Genomic DNA, 22747 nt, shown 5'->3' on the forward strand with positions numbered 1-22747 from the left:
CCCCTTGGCAGCGGCTGGCCCCAGGGGCTTCCCTGACACCCACCAGGCCATGTGGAAGCAGTAAGGGGCCAGAGCTAGAGTTTCTTGGGCTGATCAAGGGAATGGCCTTTGGAGAAACTTCACTCCAAAAGACACAGTTACGGGTGAAGAGAAGGACCGGGGTGTCGTAGGCAGGGTCGTGGCAGGGAACACACTCAGCTGAGAATCTGAAGAGAATTTAACGGAGGGGACACTTGCCGAGGTGGGGCAGGGTTAAGGGGCCATGAAGGTGTAAAGCACCAAGGACTGTAAGAGGAGGAAGCATTAGCATTCCTAGACCTGAGTGGAGCCCGCACAGGGCTCTGGGGCCCCCATGACAGCCGGAGGTGGTGGTGATGGAGAGCCCACCCAGCAGGGCTGTGGCCACAGAGCGGCCCTCCTACCTTTTACTTGTGCCTCCCACCGGGCAAACTTGTAGAGGGCAGGGAGCCCAAGCGATGCTGTCCACACAGGTCAGTCTTCTGGGGTGCAGGGCAGGGCAGAGGGATATGTGACCACAGAAAGAATTAAATTCAAAACAATGACCACACACTCGGGTTAGGTCCATGTCAGGAGATGGGGTGCCAGTGAGACCTAAGGAGTGTGTGAGTGTGTGCATTGAGGAAAAGGGGGTGACCCCTCACCACAGGGCTGAAGAGGTCAGCTCAGCGCCTCAGGCAGTGGTGCTGAGGGAGGTCAGAGCCCCCTCTTTTCCCTGGGGTATGGCATCAGGGAGGCTTCCAGAGAGAGGGGGCATCAGCGCCAGGTCTGAAAGAACAGAGAGATGGAGAAGGGGGAAAGGAGGGCCCTCCGGGAGGGGAGGACAGCCAGGCATCACCTTGGAGATGGGGCTGGGGCCAGGCCTCGGGCCTCAGAGCCACCCGACATCCAGGGACAGGACGCCAGTCAAACCCTTGACTTCTGAGCCCTCTAACTCAGCATTTGGGACCCCAGAGGGCAGAAGCAGATGACTCAAGGAAGGAACGTGTTCAGAGGAGATGCCTGGCATTAATAAGACTTTGTGAACCAGAAGGCTTGAGTGGCCGCTGAGAGCCCGTTGCCGCCTGAGGGCCATCTAGCAGCCTCGTTTACCCACAAACAGCCGATCCGCGCTCGTTACAAATCATTCCGGTCTCATTAGCGGCACCCCCTCCTGATCTGTACCTGCTTGTTAGTTTAGTTCTCATTATAGGAAAGTCATAAAAGGCTTTTAAGATGGCCTATAACTCACAATTCTCAGAAACTCTGACAGGTGCCTCCCTTGAGTCTTATCAAGCCCAGGAGCTTTTTTGGCAGGCCGGCAGGCCGGCGTTGCCCCAGGGAGTCCGGCTGAGGTGGTGTCCTGCCCCAGCCCCAGTCTCACTGGGGGAGTGCTTTCTGGACAAACTGGGATGGGGGCAGCTGCAGGGCTTTTACTGTGACCATGTCTTAAAGGCCTCCTACACACCAGGCACTTCTCATGCTTTATCTCCTAATCCTCACACCACATACCTGGGACGCCATTACGGTTCCCATTTTACAGATGAGGAAACTGAGGCCCAGCGAGGTCTGCCCAAGGTCCCATAGCTGGTTGAGGGCAGAGCTAGGATTTGCACTTGGGTCTGTGTAGTTCAGAACCTGAGCTCTTCTGCGCCATGACTGACATACTACACCTGTCCCCCAACCCAAGCTGATAGCTTTCAGTTCCAGCCCTGCCTTTGACCCTCATTCCACTACACTGGGGAGGGCCTGGGACGCCCCACCCCGAATCTGAGCCCTCCGGTCTGTCAGCTGGGGCCTAGTAGCCCTTGCTGGCCGCTGCTGTTGCCAGGGTGCAGGAGCTAATGGATTCATGAGCGGCTCTCCACAGCCCTGAGAGCCTGCATCCACGTGGAAGGGCGGCTGTTAGCTTGATTACAGACGCCGCTGCAGTTTCCGGGCAGGGAAGTGTTTAATTGGGGGTTTTATTTCCAGCACCAGGGTCCGACTTAATGAAATATCCCTGGGCCTCCTGGCATGCGGCCGGCGGCCTCCTGGTGTTGACAAGACCAGAGCCAAGCCCCTGGCTATGATTTACCAGCGGCTCCTGGGCCAGATAAAGCTGAGCTGATAAGCAGGGTTGGGCGCGGACCCACCCACCTCCAGCCAAGATGGGCATCTGGGGACCAGAGGCCTGGCCAAGAATGAGTCCTGGCTTTTAATACTGGCCGCTAATGAAGGATAATTGACAGACACACTCTCATGGGTTCCCTGAGCTTCTCAAGGACGCAGTGATCCCTTGACATAGTGCCAGTCACACATCTGGGCGTGTACCACCTCCCCATCTTCCGAGCTGGCTGGACAGAAGGCCCAAGAATGGGGCACACTGCTGGGGATCCACACTGGCCAGAGGCCCTGCTGGGAGGATGCTGGCAATGTTAGCAAACCCAAGCCCAGAAGAAGGGCAGGCAAGAAATGGCACGTGGCCACGGTTGACTATTAGCAATGAGCTTGGTTGTGAACTTATGATCTCTGAATGTGGAGAGCTGGGGCGCTGGACCCGGACTCTGCTACTTCCTGGCTGGATGAACTTGGGCAAGTCACCCGGTCACTCAAAGGCTCAGTTTGTCCATCCATAAAATGGGACTTGCCACATCTACCTTGGAATGTGGTTGTGTTGTTCAAAGGTGTCAGGCATGCCACAGGCCAGTGTGTAGCTTGCAGAGAGGCTGTATAAGGCGCATGTGGAGAGGGAAAGCAATTGTGGGTGCACCTGTGTTACCTGTGGTATTATTAGGGTGTTATTGGGGTCACCCTGCTGTGGGCTGAGGACTGGGTACAGTGGTGGTTTTTGCCCCATTGCCATATCCTCTCCCTTCCCCCTGGGCCCTCTGCCTTTCTCCTCCCTTGCTGTCATGAGAATGGGTTGCCAGTGAGGGCTCATTCCCTATGGGGTCAGCCCAGATCCCCATCACTGCTCTGACGTTATCCCACCACTGAAGACTGGCTTGGCCTCATCTCAGAAGATTCAAGCCCTGGTTAAGAATTCCAGACATCCAGGGGCGCCTTGGTGGCTCAGTGGGTTAAAGCCTCTGCCTTCGGCTCAGGTTATGATCCCAGGGTCCTGGGATCGAGCCCTGCATCGGGTTCTCTGCTCAGCAGGGAGCCTGCTTCCTCCTCTCTCTTTCTCTCTCTGCCTGTCTCTCTGCCTACTTGAAATCTCTGTCTGTCAAATAAATAAATAAATAAAATCTTTAAAAAAAAAAAAAGAATTCCAGACATCCATGCAGCAGATGAAAGAGGCACTGGGTCCTGAGAGGAACCCTCCCAGTTGCTAAAACCAGACCTTTCTCTGCCTTTGTTTTGGCCTGATTTTGTTGATAAACGCACTTGAGGGTTGTTGGGACTCCACTCTTCTCACTGCTGGAAGTCCCGCCATTAGGTTGTCAGGTTTTTGTTTCTCTTCCAGGTTAAGTCTCTTAGAATGCAGGTCCTTCTAGAAGCAGTGGTGCTGGAAGCTGATTTGCCCTACTGTATTGTCAGATACTTCTGTCTCTTGAAAAGGGCCTTGGTTCAGGGCTTGTTTATGAAAGAGAGTGGGAGAAAGGAGAAGAGTGAACAGGGAAGCAGCCGTGGGTGACTGGAGGTCGGTGGTAAGGAAGGATGAGGGTCTGACTGACAGCCCCTGCAGGTGTCTGACATACCAGGAGTGGACAGACTGGTGGTTTGTGAACCGCAAGACAGACCCCTGGTCTAGACGGCTGTGTCCCTGCTGGGCCGTTTCCAGGCAGGCCCTGGGGTTGTGGGGCTCCCATCATGCACACGTGTGAACGAGTCTCTTCCCACACACAGTTCTCACTGCGGCCGCTCCACCTGGAAACTTCTGACCAGGGCCTCCATTTTCCCTCCCTCTCTCCCTCCTTCTGTTTTCCCTCCCTCCCACGACACCCCATAGCTGGTCCTTAAAATCTTTTAGTCCTTTAGAATTTTTAAATCTTTTGAATTTCATCCTGGCTCCAGTTTCCCTCATTGATCTCCCTGGACGAACCTAACCCTGTTTTGACCCCAGTTTCCTTGTCCTGGGGTCAGACTTAACATTATCCTCCAGAGAGGTAACGAGACATTTCCTTCCAGGCACAGGTAAGCCACTCTTTCCCTCTCATGACCTCACAGTGAATCGGGGGCCCGAAGTCACCGACCTCCCTGAGTAGGGGGATGGTGAGGTGTGGTAGACTTGATGTGAATGGGCATAGAGAATGTCCTACCCCAGCTCTGTTGGGCCTGTGTTTGATCTCTCTTAGTTTGCATTTATGCTATAACTTTCTGAGGACTGTTTTTTTCTGTGAGAGTCTTCATTCCCTGAAGCCAGAAACTGTGCTTCTTCCTTCAGGCTGGGAGCTCTCGGAGGACAGGGGCTGGAACTCTCTCTCCTTTTAGACCGGGAGGTCTCCAAGGGCTGTCGCTATCCCCAACATCCCCATTGAAGGGAGGAGCTGGGTCTTCCCCCTTTGAGTGGAGTGTCCCCAAGGGCTGTGCCTCTATCATGGATCAGGCATCTGATTGATGATCATTTAGATATCATTTAGATCAGGCCATCTTTGAGGATAAGAGTGTGTCATTTCCATCAGATTAGGACTTCCTAAAGGCAGGGCTATGTCTCCTCCCTCAGACTAGGACTCCCTGAGGACAGAGCTATGTCTCCCCCTCAGACTGGGGCTCCCTGAGTCAGGGCTGTGTCTCTTCCTCCCTCTCAGCTCTGTACGCACCTGTTGCAGGGTCTGTCCTGTCTGTGGAGTGTTGGAGGGAGCCAGGGACTGAGTCTCGAAAACCAGAAGTCACAGTGGGTGTCAGTGGAGCTCTCAGGTGGTCAGCGCCAGACCGTGTCAGGAGTGTGATTTGAGGCTAGAAGCAGGACGTGGAAATAGGCTAGAGTTGTCTCATCTCAAAATCATGGCTTCCTCAGACTGCCTCCCAGGGTGGCCGAGAGGAAAAGGCTGAGGTGGGGCTGGGTGGCTGCCTCTCCTGTCCTGGGCCACATGGGCACATGACAAGACAGGAGGACCTGAGTGTGTGTGTGTGTGTGTGTGTGTGTGTGTGTGTAAGAGGTGTTGCTAACTCCTAAAGGCCAGTCCTGGGGAGAGCGGGGTGACCGTTGGGGCAGGAATGAAGGGCCTGTGGCTTTGGGCCAAGGCACAGCTCGTGCGTCTCTCTGCCCAGTGCTGCAGGGCCGCGTTTACCGATTCTGCACAGCGGAGGGCCTGTGGCTGCGCCAGGACAACTCCAGCTCACCCTGGAGGAACCTGTCAGAGTGCGAGGAGTCCAAGCGAGGGGAGAGAGTGAGTTGTAGATGGGGGCTCTGAGGCAGCGAGGAGTAGCTGGGTCCCAGCATAACTGGAGCTGGGACCCCGGGCATCTGGGGGGCTGGTCTGTGGCCATCTTATCTATCCCCCTGTCTCCGGGGCCTTTGCACACCATGCTTTCAGGGCAGAGGTGATGTGTGTTCACCCCACTGGCCTTTGGACTAGGCCCTAGGCAGCCAAGGGACATGGCCATAGGTTATTTTCTTTCTTACTTCTGGGGTCCCTTGTGCAGCCTAACTCAGGGCCCTGCCTCTGCCCCTGTCCCCTGGGGAAGGGGAAAGAAGGAAGGGGGAGAGGAGGGCGTGGGCTACCTCATGCGCACCGTATCCCTCGTGTGCACACAGAGCTCCCCAGAGGAGCAGCTCCTGTCCTTTTCCGTCATCTACACGGTGGGCTACACACTGTCCTTCTCCGCTCTGGTCATCGCCTCGGCCATCCTCCTGAGCTTCAGGTAAGAAGGCCGGGGGGGGGGGGGGGAGGCTGGAGGGGCTGCTCCATCCCAACGTCCCGCTCTGTCTCCAGATGAGGGAGCAGCAAACTAAAGTGACCATGCAGCAGGTTCTTCTCCTAAGAGATCTCTGGAGAGCCTGTCCCCTTCCCACCTACGAGGCTGAAAACATGGACTAGGACACTATATGCTTGGTCTAATCTCTACTCTGTAAAAGCATGCTTAGAGTACTGCAAAAAAAAGAAAAAACAAACACCACACAAGGAATACACGAGGCACACACCCCCAAACCTTAGTAGTGAGTAGTAGGATTAGGGGATATCCTCTCCTGTGAGCCTGCAAAGCTTAAGTAGGAATTCATTATGATTTTAGATAAGAGCTCAAGGATTTAGAGATTTTTGCTTGCTCTCTTTGGAGCGTATCAGCCCTAACCTATGGCTAACCTTGGTGAGCCATTCCTTCCAGAGGGCCCTCTTCTTCCCACTCCCTCTGCACTTGGTAGGTGGGTGGGAGGGGCCTGGGTTCAAGATCAGGAGGGATTTTGAGTGCAGGGACCTCAGGCCACCAGCCAGCAGAAACAAGGACGGGCTTCATTCCTCTTGCTGCCCCCATGGCACCTGACACAATGAATGCTGGGCACACAGTCAGTGCTTAATAAATGCATTCACTCAAAAATAAATAAATAAATATAATATAATAAATTTAAAAAATAAAATAAAATAAATGCATTCACTCAGTGAACATTCCCCCCTTGTATTATGAAGTATTTCAGTGATCTGAAAATACAGTGGCTGCTACTGATCACTCCTGTGCTCAATACCCAGCACAGTCACACTGCCCTGGGGGGTTCCCTCCCTGCCACTACCCGCCACCCCCCAACCAGAGGGAACCCCCGAAGGGGCTACTTATAATTCTCCTGCATCTCTATACCTCTGCCACCTTTTTAGTATCTTTGAAAATATGTAGCTGCGGGTTTTGCATATTTTTAAGGGCATGTTGTACAACCCCTTTTGCAATGTTATTTTTGGCCTGGCGTGTTTTTGTGAGATTCATTTGTGTTGATACAGGTAGTTCTGTTTCATTTATTTTAACTGTCACTCCGGACTCTGTTGTATAACATGTTACAATTTATTTGTTATCACTTTAATGGGTACTTGAGGTTTTCCATTTTTTCTTCTCCTCTGAATTACAAACCTGGCTACAAGCAACATTCTTACTTATGACCCCTTGTGTATTTCTCCGGGGGGGGGGGGGGGCGGGGGGGGGCTGGGGCGCACACCTCTGAGTAGAAACGCCTGCTCTGAACACCACATGATTTTGTTTATTTATTAGGTGAGGTTGCTCTCCAAAGTGGTCATATTTGCCCTCTTACCAGTAATAGATGAGAATTGCCTTTGCTTACCATCTTCACCAGTAGTTAGTATTTTTACCTAATTGTGGCTAATCTGAAGTGTGTGAAATATCTCGTGATTTTAATTGGCACAGCCCAGATTCCTAGAAGGATCAAGCACTTGCATCTGTTTCATTCTCTGAATCACTTACTCCCATCCTTTGCTTACTTTTTTTTATTGGCTTATTTGGCTTCTTCTTTACTATCTTGCCTTTCATTATATATTCTCGATCCTAATCCAGGGTATATCCTCTCTTAATCTATGATTTATTTTCTCACTCACTTGGTGGTGACCTTTATGCCTGGAAGTCCTTGATTTTAATGAAATGAAACATATCAATGTATCCATTTTTACGGATAAAATTTATCATAAATGTTATTAATTGATACAGATTGATTTTGCCAATTGATTAAAAAAGACTACCAATTTTTTTTCAATATTTTATTTATTTATTTGACACAGAGAGAGAGATCACAAGTAGAGCAGCAGACAGAGAGGGGGAAGCAGGCTCCCTGTGGAGCAGAGAGCCCGATGCGGGGCTCGATCCCAGGACCCTGAGACCATGACCTGAGCCGAAGGCAGCGGCTTAACCCACTGAGCCACCCAGGCGCCCCAAGACTACCAATTTTTTCCCCAAAGACCAAATTTCTTTATGGTCTTGTTTAAGAAATCTTTCCTTATCCCAGGGTCATAAGTTCCGTGCATTCCTTCTGACTCTTTAGTCCACCTGGAATTAATTTTTGTTGATGGTGAAGTTAAGAGACTTAATGTTGTTTCCATATACACGTCAAGTTAATTGCTTTAGTACCATTTATGATAGCTCATCCTTTCCCCTTTGGGTTTAGGGCGCTTACTCTACAATGCAGCCAGAGTTATCTTTGCCTGGGTTGCTTTCTGTCATCTGTATTCTTGCCCATTGGTCTATTTATCTGTCCGATTGTCAGTATCATGAGGGCTTAACTACTATAAACTCATTGAAAACCTCAGTTCTCTTAAAGTAAAAGCCCACTTTGTGGTTCTTTAGGTGTGTCTGGTGTATTCTTGGCCCTTGGCTCTTTGTATGTTTTGAGAGTTCCAGGAAAACAAACAAACAAACAAAAACAACTCTGTTGGAGTTTTTAGTATAGCTATATTGAATTTATCAGTTACAGTGGCGACAATTGCCACTCTCAAAATAGTGAGTCTTTCTATCCATTAACGTAGGATTTTAAGTCTTCTCTAACAATTTTAAGCAAGTTTTATTATATCCTCCATAGAGAACCTGCCCATCTTCTGTTGGACTTTTTTCTATGTAGCCAATTAAAAAATTGTAAGTGAATTTTTGAAATTTGTTTTTAAAGTGTTTATTGCTGCTATACATAAACGCACATCAGCAACCTTGCTAGATGAACTCTCCTAATTGGTTCTAATAATTTATGTGTAGATTATTTTGAACTCTCAGCGAAGATACTCTCCCCTCTACAAATAATGACAATTTTGTTCTTTTATTTCCAATTCTTATGATTTTTTTTTCCCTTGCACTCTTCCAGCGGCCAGGATCTGGACTATGATGTTCAATAGACATGATGATAGTTTTGTTAGGCTAGGCAATCCTTATCTACTTGAATTTGAAGGAAATGCTTATAAAATTCCTCAGTTAAGCATGATATTTGCTCCCCGTGTGGTTCGATAGCCCTTATCAAATTAAGAAACGCCCTTGTATTTAGTTAGCTCTGCGTTTTTTACCTGAAAAGATATTGAAATTGTGTCTAATACTTCCTGAATTCCTACCATGTGCTTCGCCCTAGCCCTCTGTAAGGCAACCTTGAGGCATGTGAGAGGTGGGTCCTTTCCTCATGAGGTCTCTCTTGGGTTGAGGGGTCCTCACACACAAATCACTTGGCTTACACGACTCTGTAGAAAAGAAGACGCCGTAGAAGGAAGGATAGTGGCAGTGAGCACACAACTGAGGACGGAGGGTGGCAGTGAGCACACAACTGAGGGCTTCGTGGAGAGGCAGGACTTACATTGGGCCCAGAGAATTTTCAGGGTTATGAGGAAGAAGGGCATTTTCAGAGGAAGAAAAGACACGGTCCCAGAGGCAGACACATGCCTGAGGGGGTTCGTTAGCTTGAGAACTGAGGCTTGTGGAGCAGACCCGCCGGCCATCTTGCCAGGAAGGAGCCCTGCTTTGTCCCACAGACACCTGCACTGCACCCGGAACTACATCCACCTGAACCTGTTTGCGTCCTTCATCCTGCGAGCCCTGTCCGTCTTCATCAGGGACGCGGTCCTCAAGTGGATGTACAGCACGGCCCCCCAGCAGCACCAGTGGGATGGGCTCCTCTCCTACCAGGTGTGTGGCTCGGTCAGGAAGGGCCCCGGGGAGGGTTGCACAGTCAGGGAAGGCAGCCTCCCCCGCCCCACCCAGACCTGGCACAAAGAAGCGCAAAAGCTGCCCCCACCTGGTCCTCAGGGAGCCCCCAGTCCGATGGGACAGGCAGTCGCCCCTTGGGATCCCCCAGTCTAAGGAGGTGGACCCTCTCCCTGCCCCTAAGGACTTCTGTCTGACCCAGGAAGGGGATTTGGGAAACGGACCCAGGCTGGACTCCCAGCTCTGCTCCTTAACTAGCTGTAGAGCTTGGGGTGAGTCGTTTAACGTCTCTGGACCTCGATTTTCCTAGCTGTAATGGGGCTAATGGCTTCTTCCACCACCGTAGTGACTCGGTGTGCTAAAGCAGGTCCAAGTTCTTAGCGCTGGCCCTGGCAAGAAGGCCTTAGCTCCCTCCTCCTGCATTCAAGGCGGGAGGGTAGAGGCTGGGGCAGGATGGGGAGAGGGACCAAGGGAGGCAGGGGGCAGAGCTGTTGTCCCCTGGGGACCCTTTCTCCGCCCCCAGGATTCTCTGGGCTGCCGCCTGGTGTTCCTGCTCATGCAGTACTGCGTGGCAGCCAACTACTACTGGCTCCTGGTGGAGGGTGTGTACCTGTACACGCTTCTGGCCTTCTCCGTCTTCTCCGAGCAGCGCATCTTCAGGCTGTATCTGAGCATAGGCTGGGGTAAGGCCCGCAGTCCTTTGTCTCACGCGCCCCTCCACCCCACCCTGTGGCGTGGGAAGTGGGAGACCCTGACCTCTCTCGGGACTACCACCAGGAAGCCGGCTTGGTACTGAGAACACAGTGCTGGGCCAGCAGGGCCAGGCCTGCTGGATAACCCCAGATAATGGGGCTGCGGTTACCCTTCCCTCCCTGCAGAACCCTTCCCACTTTGTGGAAGCAGAGGCCTCCACCCTGTCTGACCAGATACACCACACACACACACACACACACTGGCGGCCATGGCACGGTCCTCAGCTCTACTTCTGAGACCCTTGGGGAGGGAGCCCCAGGCCCTGAGGGAAATGGAAGAGTTCTGAGGCTCAGGGTAGGGGGTTGGTAGGTGAGTGCTGAGGGGCTGTGGCTCTGTCCGCCAGTGGTGAGGAGGTGGGCTCCGAGGAAGCTGGCAGGGCAGGGCTGCTTAGCCAGAAGCCCACTGAGGAAGGGAGGGACCGCGGATGCGCCGGGACCCCAGCTGGAAATGTTCTAGCCAAAAAAGTTTGCGGAGAACCATTGTGTCTTTTTTTTTTTTTTTTTGCTGGAACATTTCTGGTTGTGCTTCTGCCTTTCGCCGTGTGGGATTCTGATGAGGACAGGGGCTGAGACCCCCGCCACCGGCAGCCCCGCAGCCCCCACCCCATGACGGGGAAAACAAATGCAACAGTGCTTACTCGGGAGGGGCCTCAGGAGCCCCCTGGGAGGGAGCCAGAGAACCCTGCCCTCTGGCCCTTCCGAATCTGCCCATGGCCCTGTCCCCCACCACAGGTCCCTGCCCTCCACCTCCAGCTTGCCATTCAGTCATTCCCTACTGTCATTCCTTCCTTCCCCTGCCTCAGGTTGCTCTGACCACTCCGCCCCGACCTCCGACCTCTGGAGACTTATGGCCTCAGTCAAGGCCACGTGAAGTCCCCCTCCCATACTGGCTCCTCATCCATTCAGCCCGCCTCCTTAGGAAGCCTCCACTGGTTGTCTGGCCCTTTTAGCCTCCCTGCCCCTGTCCCCTCTCTGCATTCCTTTCTGCTGGTATCCGTCAGCCACTTGGCTCTATATGGCCCCATTGTAGAAGGGGGCCTCTAAAGGGGGTGATCAGTATCTTGAAGACACTGAGGCCCAGAGAGGGCAGGGCCTTACAGGCAGAGCAGGCCCTGGAACCAGGCCTCCTGACTCCCAGGCCCCAGGCCCCTGTTGCCTGTCATGGAAGCTTCTCTGTCCTGTGCTGCCTCTTGAATCCCCTGAATGCCCAGCTGAGCAAGCTTGGGCCCCTGCACAAGTGAGCAGGTGGGCCTGGCCTCTGGGTACAGCTCCCAGCTCCCACTCTTCCCTCCCCCAGGGCCCATCTCTCCCTGTTCTGCCTTCCTCCCCTCCTAGGCTAGGGCCATCAGCCAGGCAGAGGGCAGCTGGAGAGCCCTGCCACTGGCTGAGGGTGGGTGGCTTTACATCACTGAGGGGAGCTCGGGGAAGGCTATCCTTAGGGTGGGGGACCATGCCTGTCCATTCTGGGAAATAGCATCAGCGCTGTTAGTGCCTGTCTCCATGGCGACCTGAGGGCAGGAACAATCAGAGGGACAGTGTGATGTATGCAGAGGAGTGTGGGTGGTTGCTGGAGGGTGGGGGCACATGGCATCCTGGGTTTCTGAGTGGGAAATGGGGGAGGGGTGCCCATCTTTTCCTACCACCTCATGCCGTAACTCAGGGTCTGAGGGGGTAGAGGGGTGGGACCCTTGAAGGGGGCGTTCCTTCCCTCTTGAGGGATTGGGATGGGAAGATACAGGGAAAGACAAAGGGGCAGGGACAGAGGACACAAAGACAGATCTGCAAAGAGCTCTGTTGTGGGGCCCGGGGACCTAGCCCATGTTAGGGTGCTTGGAAACAACTTTCAGCTTCACGTGCTGGCAGGAGAATCAAAATGAAAACTCGGACACAGCTGCGGAGTCCCCAGAAGACTTGTCAGCTTCTCTTGCCATCTGCCAGCAGCGGGGTGTCCCCATAACACACCACAAAGAGCCTGCCTGGGGGAAGGCACGTGATGGAGAAGGGAACCATTATTTCTCAGGGCCAGTTCTATGTGTCTTACTTTGGGCTTTTTCACCCTCCAGCCTGTCTTGTTGACTTTCTAAGTAGCGGAAAGACGCGGCCAGCCGAGAGCACGTCGTGTTTGCGTGTGGCATAACTGTGCCTGCATTTTTAAAAAGGCTTTGTTAAGGAGAGACTGATGAGTGAGTGATGTTTGCCAGGTCTTGTTGATAACATGAGTGAGTCCCCAATCCTGGAGGACCAGCAGGTGACTGGGAATGTCCAAGAGGGAGGTATTCACAGGCGTGCGTGGCTCAGGAAACTGGCAGGTTCTTGCCAGGAGAATTCCCCTGCTCTCACTGATAAATCAATCCACTCATCATTCCTTCCTTCCATCATCTTTGAGCATCTTCTGTGTGGCGTGCTATGGAAGCCACCCGTCCCTTGTGCAGTCTCACGAGGGCCTGTTGGTAAAGCATCATGGATGTTCAGAGGTCTGGCTTGTGTGACAATAAATGACCAGGGAGAAGGAGATCCGATGAAAACTGACAGTCAGCTGCTGTTTCCTCTGTACCGTCTGCGCTGTATTCCAGGCATCCCTCCTGCTTAGGAGCTGCTCTTGGGGACACGGATCATGGCGACAAGAAAGGCTGGTGAAACGTGCTCTTGGGGAGACCCCCTAAGGCCACACAGGCATAGGCACGGACTGCCCCACCACCACACACTCACATCTGTGTGTGCACACCGCAGTACGCACACTCTTACCTAGCTCAGATGCCCACACCTCCCACCCTGCAAGAGGCACCCGTAGGGACAGGCATGGGGAGCTGGTACAGAAAGCCGCTGAAGGTGGTTGGCGTGGCCATGGAATGGCAGCCCTGCGTTCTAGGTTCTAGTCCCACTTGTGCCCTCCTGAGCTCCTGCCTCATCTCCGTCCGTTGTGAGGATGGGCATTCCGTTTGAAGTCAGCAAACGTATTGAGCCCTCAGGGTGAGCCAAGCACCAAGGCTCTGAAGATGAATGAGGCTGTCCCCTGGGGAGCAAAGACCCCACAACTTAACTGCTGAAAGCAGCCATTCTTCTCGCAGTTGCTATGGGCAGGAATCTGGGTTCTATGGGGCTGCATGCCTCTGGCTCCAAGTCTCTAACAGGGATGCAGTCAAGCTGTCACCCTGGGATGTTGTCACCACAAGTCTTCACTGGGATTGGAGAGTCCCCCACAAACTCACTTGCGAGGTTATCAGGAAGTGCAGGCCCTTTGCTGCCTGTTGGCTCCTCACCACGGGGGCCTCCACAGGCTCTCTGAGCACCCCCACGACCTGGCAACTGGTGTCCCCCAGAGGAAGCCATCAGATTGAGAGAGAGAGCCAAGACAAGCCTTTTCTAACCTTTTAAGACAGTGTTTTATAACTGAATCTCAGAAGTGACATGCCATCACTTCTGCGCACGTTATAGGTCACGCAGACCGATCCTGACACAGCGTAGGCTACCCCACAGTGTGAATACTGGGGGCTGGGAGTCGCGGGGGGCCTTCCTAGAGGCCACCTGCCACACCAGCTGAGTCTCAGCCAAATGCAGAGTGTGGACGCTGGAGCTGTTGTTACCCTGGGCCACTGCGCGGTTAGCTGGGCTCTTGGCCTCAAAGTTGGGGTCCCTACCTCCCCTCCAGGCTTCTGCTCAGCCACCTGCAGTGAGAGCAGGTACAGGTGGCCAGAGGGGCTTCCGGTGCATGAAGAAGCTGACTGAGTTGGGCACAAGGGCCACAGAGGGGGAGGAGGGCATCAGAGAGTTGGCCTGTCCCCACCTCACCAGCATGTTCTCCACACTCCATGGTCTTGTCCCTCTGTTACTTGGGTGTCTGCATCCTCACGATTCAGCCAGGACTTGCAGACAAGCTCGGACAGTGTGCCTGGGAGGGAGGGGCGAGGCATGAGGACAGATACAGGAGTAACAGGGTGGGATCCTTTCTCTGAGGGAGAGTCTGGTGTGTGGGGTGGGAGGTGGGTGTCCGTGCCGCCTCCGCTCTCCCATGCTCCCAGACCAGCCTTGTTCCACACCTGCTAGGAAGTGGTTTCGTGGTCCGGCAAGGGAAGGGCATGAAGGCAGGAGAGGCCTGGGGAAGGAGAGGCCCCTGGGTGTGCCTGGTGCTGGCTCGGGCCTGCCAGCCCCTCTCCCCTCTCTCTCTCTTTCCCTCTCTCCTCTCAGGTGTTCCCCTGCTGTTTGTTATCCCTTGGGGCATTGTCAAGTACCTCTATGAGGATGAGGGGTGAGTGTCCTGCTCCTGGGTCCCCATCCTCAGACCCCACGGGATTCCTTGGTCCCTGGGGCATGTCGCTACTACCTGTTGGGAGAATAAACTGAGGGACCAGGAGCTTCATTTACAGATTCAGTTCTCTAGTACCCCCTCCCTGTCCTTCCCTGGGACTGTGTGATGGCAGACGGTGCTGGGCCCAAGGACCATGTAGTGGCTTTTCTGTAATAATTATGAAATGTCTCTGCTATTTTGTGTGTAATGCTAGGCACACACTTGACTGTTCGTGGGTTCCTGAAGGGGCCATGTGTATCCTTCTGACCATGTATTTAGGACTCTGGCTGTGGGTGTGGGTGGGTGTGTGTGTGTGTGGCTTAAAGAACTCTGTGTGAGTTGTGGGACTGGTTGTTGGGTGGCTCATGGTGGCCGTATCTGTGTGCCCCTGGGCCTGCTCTGTGAGCTGGGGGCTCTTTGTCTCCCTTCCCCTCCAGCTGCTGGACCAGGAACTCCAACATGAATTATTGGCTCATCATCCGGCTGCCCATTCTCTTTGCCATTGGGGTGAGTGACGGCGTGGGGGTGGGCGTGGCAGTTCTGGCATCCAGAGCTGCTGCAGAAAGACCGGGAGATTGTGGGTGTTTTGAGAGGGCCCCCAGCCGCCCCCTCCTGTCTGCCCTGCAGGTGAACTTCCTCATCTTTATCCGGGTCATCTGCATTGTGGTGTCCAAGCTCAAAGCCAATGTCATGTGCAAGACGGACATCAAGTGCAGGTGATGTGCCCGAGCTGTCTCTGCTGGGTCCCCTTCGCCCTTGTTTCCGGAAGAGACGGACAGATCCTGGGGTCCTGAGCTCGGGACCCCACATGACCTTCTTTTCCCACCTGGGCCAGCCTGGGACCCCAAGCCTTGTCCTGGGCAGGTCCTGACCTTCTGGGGGTGTTGACCTCTACTTCCCCCCTGCCAGGCAGCCCAGCCCAGTGTGTCTGGGGTGGGAGGGTCTGCTGTCCCAGATGTGGGGTCGGGGCACAGAAAGGGGAAAAGAGTCCATTGGAAGAGATCCAGAACGATGTCCTCACCCCCCACCCCCTAGACTTGCCAAGTCCACACTGACGCTCATCCCTCTGCTGGGGACCCACGAGGTCGTCTTTGCCTTTGTGATGGACGAGCACGCCCGGGGGACGCTGCGCTTCATCAAGCTGTTCACAGAGCTGTCCTTCACCTCTTTCCAAGTGAGCCTGTGACCTCCTCACTTGCCAGGTCGCAGAGTGGCAGTGGGGTAGAGACCAGCCCGCACTGTGCCGACAGGCACCTTGGGGCCGGCGGGGAAGTGGGCTATGCCCAGAGTTCAGTGGCTGGAGCAGAGCTGGGGCTAGAATCGGCACCTGGCACCCTCACGTGGGACAAGACACCTTCCCAGAGGCAGCTGTGGGCACTCTGCCTGTCATCACAGCGGCTGAATCCCGGGCTGTTGCTGGGCGCAGACACCTCACCAGGGCCTTTGCAAACATTGTCATCGCAGCACCCCAGGAGGTGTGCGGGTCGCCCGATTTTACAGGGGGGAACTGATGCTCAGAGGTGTTAAAACAAGATGTGTCACATCACAGAGTTTCCAAAGCCAAGGATTCATCCTCTCCCCTAGTATTAGCTGATCCCGCAGGCACAGATGTATGAGAGCCTGGTCCCAGTCCCTCAGGAGGCCTGTGGGAGGGCCACACGCATGTAGGCCCACGCACGTGTTCGTCACGTATGTGTGCGCGCACACACACAGATGACAGCTCTGGAGCACCGAGTGTGCTGAGTGAGCAGACGGAGCCGTGTGGGGGAGATGGCCCGTGATCAGAGGACTTCCTAGGGTCAGACCTCCTCAAGGAGGAAGAGCTTCTGCAGTATCTAAGCAAGGGCCTTCTTGTTTCTCCAGAAAGGAAAGGAGAAGGAACCCACCACGTGGGCTCTGGGCCTGCTGGGGCTGCCCATTCTGAGGAGATGGGTGTTGGGACTAGAGCCCCAAGGAGTTTGGGGTCTCCTGTAAGGCACCTCCCTCCTGCTTCCTCCCTGCTGACGTGGCTCTTGTTTCCAGGGGCTGATGGTCGCCATCTTGTACTGCTTTGTCAACAATGAGGTAAGGCCTGAGGGGGGACGGTGGGGACCCTTACGGGATGCTTGTAGGCTGTTCTGGAGTTGTCGGTGGGGACTCCCATCCATCTTTTCAGCTGAAGCCCCCTACCCATCCCACTAGGCACTAGACCTGAGGAAGCATCTTGTCCATGCATTGTTTTCTGTACGCGGGTCTCTCTCTCTCTCTCTCACGCACACACACAGGCATACCCTAATTTGTGTGAACTTGGGGAAGCCCCAGCCTCGTGTGAAGGGGGTCTGGAGTGAACAGGTGGTGGTTAAAAGATGATTCAACAGCATACGTACCCAAGTCACATACTGGGGCTTTAATAATCACTATCTTATTTGTCACTGCTTACCCTACCACCACCAAAAAGAAATCCCTGCTAAAATTATGGTTTTAATATTCCCATTTTTCACACATGGAATCCTTGGAGATCAGAGGGAATAGGAAACATGCCCCAGGTTTAGCCTGGAAGTGGAGGCAGAGCTGGGACTGGAATGCGTTCTAACAGAAAGAGGGACGTGCCCACTGTGTGTGTGCAGGGGAGAGCCCCGCCCACCATGGCAAAGGGGTGCATTCCTCCAGGGGCTTTCTGCTTGCTGGGGTGGAAGAAGGGGGCTGCTGCTAACCCCCATACCCTCTCCTCTCCTGTGGATCCTCCTGGACCATAGCCCTCACCTCCCTGAGACCGTCAGCCCCTGGGGAGGGGTACCTGTGCCTATGGTGCCTGGGGAAGGCCCCTTCTACCCAGGTACCCAGTTTTGTGCTGGCACAGAGCAGGAGCAGCCCCATGCCATCGGACCGGGTGTCACAAATGCCACAGCACCCCTCCCACCTCCTTCCAGGAGGGAAACAAATGGTAATACTAGATGTGGCGCCAGAGCCCTCTGGGGAAGTAGCCACAGGGAAGGACCCCAGCAAGGAAGGGAGGATGGGAAATCTCCCATTCCAGACTCTGGGGAGCCACTGGAGGCCTCTCTCAGCTCTGTTCAGGCCCAGGTGAGGGTTTATATCCGTGAGTCTGGGGCTCAAATAACCCGAGGACATGGCTCCTCCAAGAGCCGGTGCTCCTGGTGTGGCTTCTGTCACCGAGTCTGGGATCCCGGAGTTCGGAGATCTCAAGAGTCTGCATTCATACAGTACTTTTACTTGCGCTGTGGGCATGGGAGACATGGTGATGGCAGTGTGTAGGGACCTTGGTATTTCAGGGAGCTGTGAGATGGCTCAGAGCACAATGCGACGTGGTGGGACAGAGGTGGGGCGTGGGCTGTGGCTTCAGGTCCCTGCTCTCATCTGGGCCCCACCGCTTAATGAGCTGCGCAGCTTTGGGCAAGTCACATGCCCACAGTGGGACACCTGTCTCCTCTTCTGCAAAGTGCAGTTAACAATGCTCAGAGCACATGGATCTCTAAAAGGGAGGGAGACGCTTCCTGAAGGTTTACTGTGTATAAGGTGCTCACCTGCTTTAGTAAATGCAATCTGTGCAGCAGGGGCTATTGTCATTATACAGGTGAGGAAATTAAGCCTTGGCAAAATGAAATGAATAGCCCCAGTTCAACAGTTCAAAGGTGGTGGGGCTGGTGGACGGGGAGGGGTCTTCACTAATGGCTCAGGGCTGGGAAGGGGAGGCAGAGCCAGACACAGAGTGGTCCACAGAGGCATTCTGGCCAGTCTCAGAGGGCTGACCGGGCTTTGTGCAGGGTGGTGGGGGAAGGAGAGAAGGCTGGTGCAGAGAACACTCACAGGGGCCTTGTCCTCCAGACAGGCCCTTGCTCCATGGGAGGCACACGAGACACCAGCCTAGCTCTTTCCCACACCCGAGCCCTCACAAAGAACTTCCTAAAGACCTGAAGAAAATGCTGAGAGACAAGGAACCGGCAGCTCTGCAGGGCAGCACTCCCCTCAGGAATGACTCTCAGCCAGAGGGGTGACGTGCCTCCTGGCCCTAGCGCTGCTGCTTTACTTCCCAGGGACGGGGCAGGGTGGCAGGCGTCCCCGGGCGGGCTGGAGTGATGAGGCTCCCTTCTGTGCCTTCTCACCTTCTGCGTCCCTCGCGGTTCCTTTCCAGTTTCCCCCTCCTCCCCCCTCTTCCCCAAATCCCTGCTGGCAGCACGTGCTTCCCCCAACACACGCGTGTGCCAGCCTTCCCCACCACTTCTGCAGAAAGTCTCCTGGGCCCTGGCCGAGTCTCCTCCCGGCTCTCTTCCTCAAAGCCCGTCACCCATCACCTCCCCGCTTCATCCACCCCCCCAGGGCTGGCCCAGCTTTGTCAGGAGGGAGGGGCTGGCACACATCCCACTGGATCCTTGGCAACTAATGACCCCTGAGTCACCAGATCCCCAGCTGGCCTCTCCCCTTGGGCTCTCCCAGGCTCAGGCTGTGGGGTCCAGGAGGCCTGCTCCGACACTTGCCTTGTTCAAGTGCGCCTCCCAGTTCCCAGTGACGCCTCAGGCCCTGGCTCCTCCAGGCACCAGGACAGACGTGTCACCTTCACTTGGCCACAGAAACACACGTGGCTCCTGGGCTGAGATCTCTGTCCACAAAAGCTGTTCTCCAGGCCCAGGGCTGCCATGGCAATGCCAGGTACTTCTGACCTGAAAAGATGGCCTGGACGTGGGTCCTGCCTCAGCTGCCAGGAGAGCAGACCTAGGGGAGGGGAGGTTCTATCGTGGCTCGCGTGTCCTCTCACCGTGGCTCTGACCCAGAAGCCTGAGTGTCAATCCCAGATCTGCCACTATCCAGCTGTGGCACATGAGCAGCCGCTTTGCCTCTCCCCCCAAGTGTAGACAGGAGTGAGTGAGCTTCACCCATTCCTCCCAAATCCCAGAGCCTGAGGCCTGGCCAGACAGGACTTCAGAGGCAGGGAGTCAGGTAAACTTAGCAGGTGAGGAAGTGTACCACCGTAAGCGCAGGGACAGGTGTCTGGGACTCGTGGCGTCACCCCCTGTTTCACTGTAATAACTCAGTAGCACAAGGAGCCCAGTGTCAGGTGCTTGTTTTGTCACCCGCTCCTTCCCTCAGCTCATTTACAAAGCACATGTGGGGGGCCTGCTGTATGTGGGGCACAGGCTAGGTCTGGGGATCCCAGATGAGGACGAGGTGGTCCCGGCGGAAAGAGCAGCATGGATCAGAGCTCTGAGAAGTCCCAGGCCCGTCCCTTTTCCTGCTGGTGTTCATGAAACCGCCTCAGTCCCTGAAGTAGCTTCCCACAGATGTGCCTCCATTTACCCTCCTTCTCCCCAGCCTCTGCAGTTAAGGCTGTGAGACAAGATGGGCCTCCATGCTGCTGCACAAGCAGAGGCTCCTATCCCCCTGGGGTGTCCCCATACCCCCTGTTGGCACACTCGCCACAGGTGCCCAGCCATGCAGTGAGCTGGCGTAGAGCGGGACAGCTGGATGCACAGTCTGCTCCACCTCCCTCTGGCACCCACACCTGGGTCCCCCATGTTGCTGCCCAAGACACCAGGGCGGTCCTGGGCAGGCAGGCTCTGGCCACTGGGCTCCACACTGCTCAGAAATCAGGCTCTCCCTCCTCCTCGTCTTCTCCCTCCGGCTCCGGTCTCCACATTGCTCTCACTCTCGTTCTCTTTCGTTAAACAATAGCGTGATGGATTGCGGAGGGGACTTAGCTGAGTCACAGAGTTTAGAGATGGAAGAGACCAATTAGATCATCAACCTCATCCCTCTTCTGAGGAGAGGCAGAAAATAAGAGACAACGATAAACAGTTTTATTGGCATATTAATTTAGGCGCCCAAAGGCCTTGACTTGTGTCTTTTAATATAATGCAGTGGATATTTTTCCCCCTTCCCTGCTAATGTAATAATGGGGCCATTTTGTGGACAATTGGTTTGCATGATGGCTGTTGTTTCCCTCCTTTTCCCACGGAAGGTCCAGCTGGAGTTTCGGAGGAGCTGGGAGCGCTGGCGGCTCAAGCACTTGCACACCCAGGGGGACAGCAGCATGAGACCCCTCAAGTGCCCCACCAGCAGCCTGAGCAGCGGGGGCACCGTGGGCAGCAGCGTCTACGCAGCCACCTGCCAGGCCTCCTGCAGCTAAGACCCCCCACACCTGCCCTCCCTGTGGTCTCACTGCTGGCTGGCTGGCTGGCCATCCCAGGTGGGAGAGCCCCTGCCAGGGCTGGGGCGGGGTAGGGACACACGCTCACATCCATCCCCGCTTTCCCTTCCCAAAGCCATCAGACAGGCAAACGGGCAGTACCTCCTGGGATCCGTGGCCACGTTTCCTCTGCGGAAAAACAGCTCTGCTAATTTGATCACCGTGGCAGAAGGAGAGAAAAACCAATTGCTGCTGAACTGAGGAGGATTTCTTCCCGTGAAGCCACCAGGCCCCTGGGGTACCCCAAGACAGAGCAGCAAATCAGCCCCGGACTTGCACTCAAGGTCAATGGCTTATTAGCGCGATTGGGGCATGCGAGAGAAGAGGCTTGTATAACCCAGCCACACAGAGCTGAGGGAACGCGAGCCAACCCTGCTTGCCTCGGGTTGGGTCACCATCCCCACCACCTCCCCGTGAAGGGATGCTTCTCCCACGTCTGCGTTGCTTGTTCATCTTGCCCGGTCATCTCACCACCCAACTTCTTGGCGGAGGCTTTGTCTGGGCTTCCAGCAGCAGCTATTTCTAGAAGTGGCTGTGGGTAGTGTTGGGCGTGAAAGTTGAGAAGGTGCCCGACGGGTTCCTTTGCTGGTGCCCACTTCTCCCATGGGTGCCTGCCCTGCCTGGGTGCCCGCTACCCTATGCCCAGGGAACAAGGCAGGCCTACTGCTAAGGAGCCCAGCATTTGGGACAAGCTCTGAATTCTGTTCTAGAGATGCTCCAGAACCCTCTGGGGTTCAATGAGGAAACTTCAGGACCACCTGCACCGGATGGTCCATTGTACCTGTAACTCTTGGGAACCCAGAGGGCTGAGAGCTTTACTTCTGCCTCTCTGGGGAAAGGCCTTTTGTGACCAGATTATGTATCCCGTGCAAGTTAGCATGGGAGTTTGGCTGTGCCCTCTGACTTTAAGAGACTTCTGGGGTAAACTACCAGTCGCCACTGCTACCATGGAGGCAGTCTTCCCCTATCCTTGGTTTCTTCCCCTTGAAAGTCCCCCACTTGGGAGCTTGTATATACTTGATTCATTTTTCTTTATTGCTGTGAAGAGTCTGCATGTGCAAATGTGCAATTCTGATTTCCCCCACCTGATGGAAAAAAGGACAAAACCATTGTGATTGTGGTGGTGTTGGGGGGACTGGGGCATAATGGATTTGACTCAGCCACAGTTTGAGCTCATCAGTATTTTCCCGGCCTCCGGTTTCATCCCATAAACAACGAGCAGCTGAGAGGCTACCCAGGGGAAACCTCTCGGTCCTGCCCCTGCCATGATGAGAGGGCAGACAGGGCAGAGACCCAGACAGAAGGGAGACAGCCAGCCCAGGGAGGGTGGCAATGGAGTCTGTGGCAGCAAAGGAAGTTTCCAGAGTAGCAGAGAGCTTTTAAGGGAGTCCAGACCTCCTGGGAAGGTACAGGGAGTAGCTTCAAGTGAATTCCTTTATGAGTCCATCTCTCCCTCCTCCTCCTTAAGTGGTGGGGGACCCTCCCCCAAAACCTTGCACCAGACACATTTTTCTGTGCCTCTCTGAGAGGCATGTGATGTACAGGGGAAATAATAATGGGACATAAAACACATCAAGCAGAAAATTTCTTATACTTCAGCTTCAGTGGAGTGTTGTATCTATGTTAATGGGGAAGTTGAACCCCAGGCTAAAGAATTGTGCAGAGTTGCTCCTGGAGAAAATGTAGAGAGGTAGGGGATGCGGTGGGGCGGGGGGCTGCTTCCCCGGAATAAGGGAGGATTTTCCAACAGGTCCCACTCCTTGGCTTTTTTTTTTAGATAGGGGTAAAGGAGGAGATGAGCACCCGTGAGTTGATGTGGGATACAATTCTGGTGCCAGTGTTTCAGTTTGGGATAAACTGGAAGATTTTGAGAATCCTTAATACACTGCATAGCAAAAAAAGAAAGAACCAGATTGATATAACCTGAGAGAAATAAATTGTTGGGGGGGCAGGAATTGTGGGGAGAAAATGTTTAGTTAGACACCAGGGATGCTCAGATAG

General features: G+C 54.4%; 1 protein-coding gene across 1 annotated transcript in view; it reads left to right on the top strand.

Annotated features, from left to right (window-relative positions):
- GLP1R (glucagon like peptide 1 receptor) overlaps window positions 1-20786 on the top strand; it is a 31710-nt gene extending 10924 nt beyond the window's left edge. The window contains exons 4-13 of the mRNA XM_046005787.1: window positions 5194-5312; window positions 5681-5787; window positions 9357-9510; window positions 10052-10211; window positions 14466-14526; window positions 15003-15072; window positions 15193-15281; window positions 15601-15739; window positions 16588-16629; window positions 20519-20786. Coding sequence (XP_045861743.1) covers window positions 5194-5312; window positions 5681-5787; window positions 9357-9510; window positions 10052-10211; window positions 14466-14526; window positions 15003-15072; window positions 15193-15281; window positions 15601-15739; window positions 16588-16629; window positions 20519-20686 — 1109 coding nt within the window. The 3' untranslated portion in view covers window positions 20687-20786. The remainder of the gene's footprint in view (window positions 1-5193; window positions 5313-5680; window positions 5788-9356; window positions 9511-10051; window positions 10212-14465; window positions 14527-15002; window positions 15073-15192; window positions 15282-15600; window positions 15740-16587; window positions 16630-20518) is intronic.
- Window positions 20787-22747: the final 1961 nt, after the last annotated feature.

Source organism: Meles meles, chromosome 5 (genome assembly GCF_922984935.1).
Source record: "Meles meles chromosome 5, mMelMel3.1 paternal haplotype, whole genome shotgun sequence".
NCBI lineage: Eukaryota > Metazoa > Chordata > Mammalia > Carnivora > Mustelidae > Meles > Meles meles.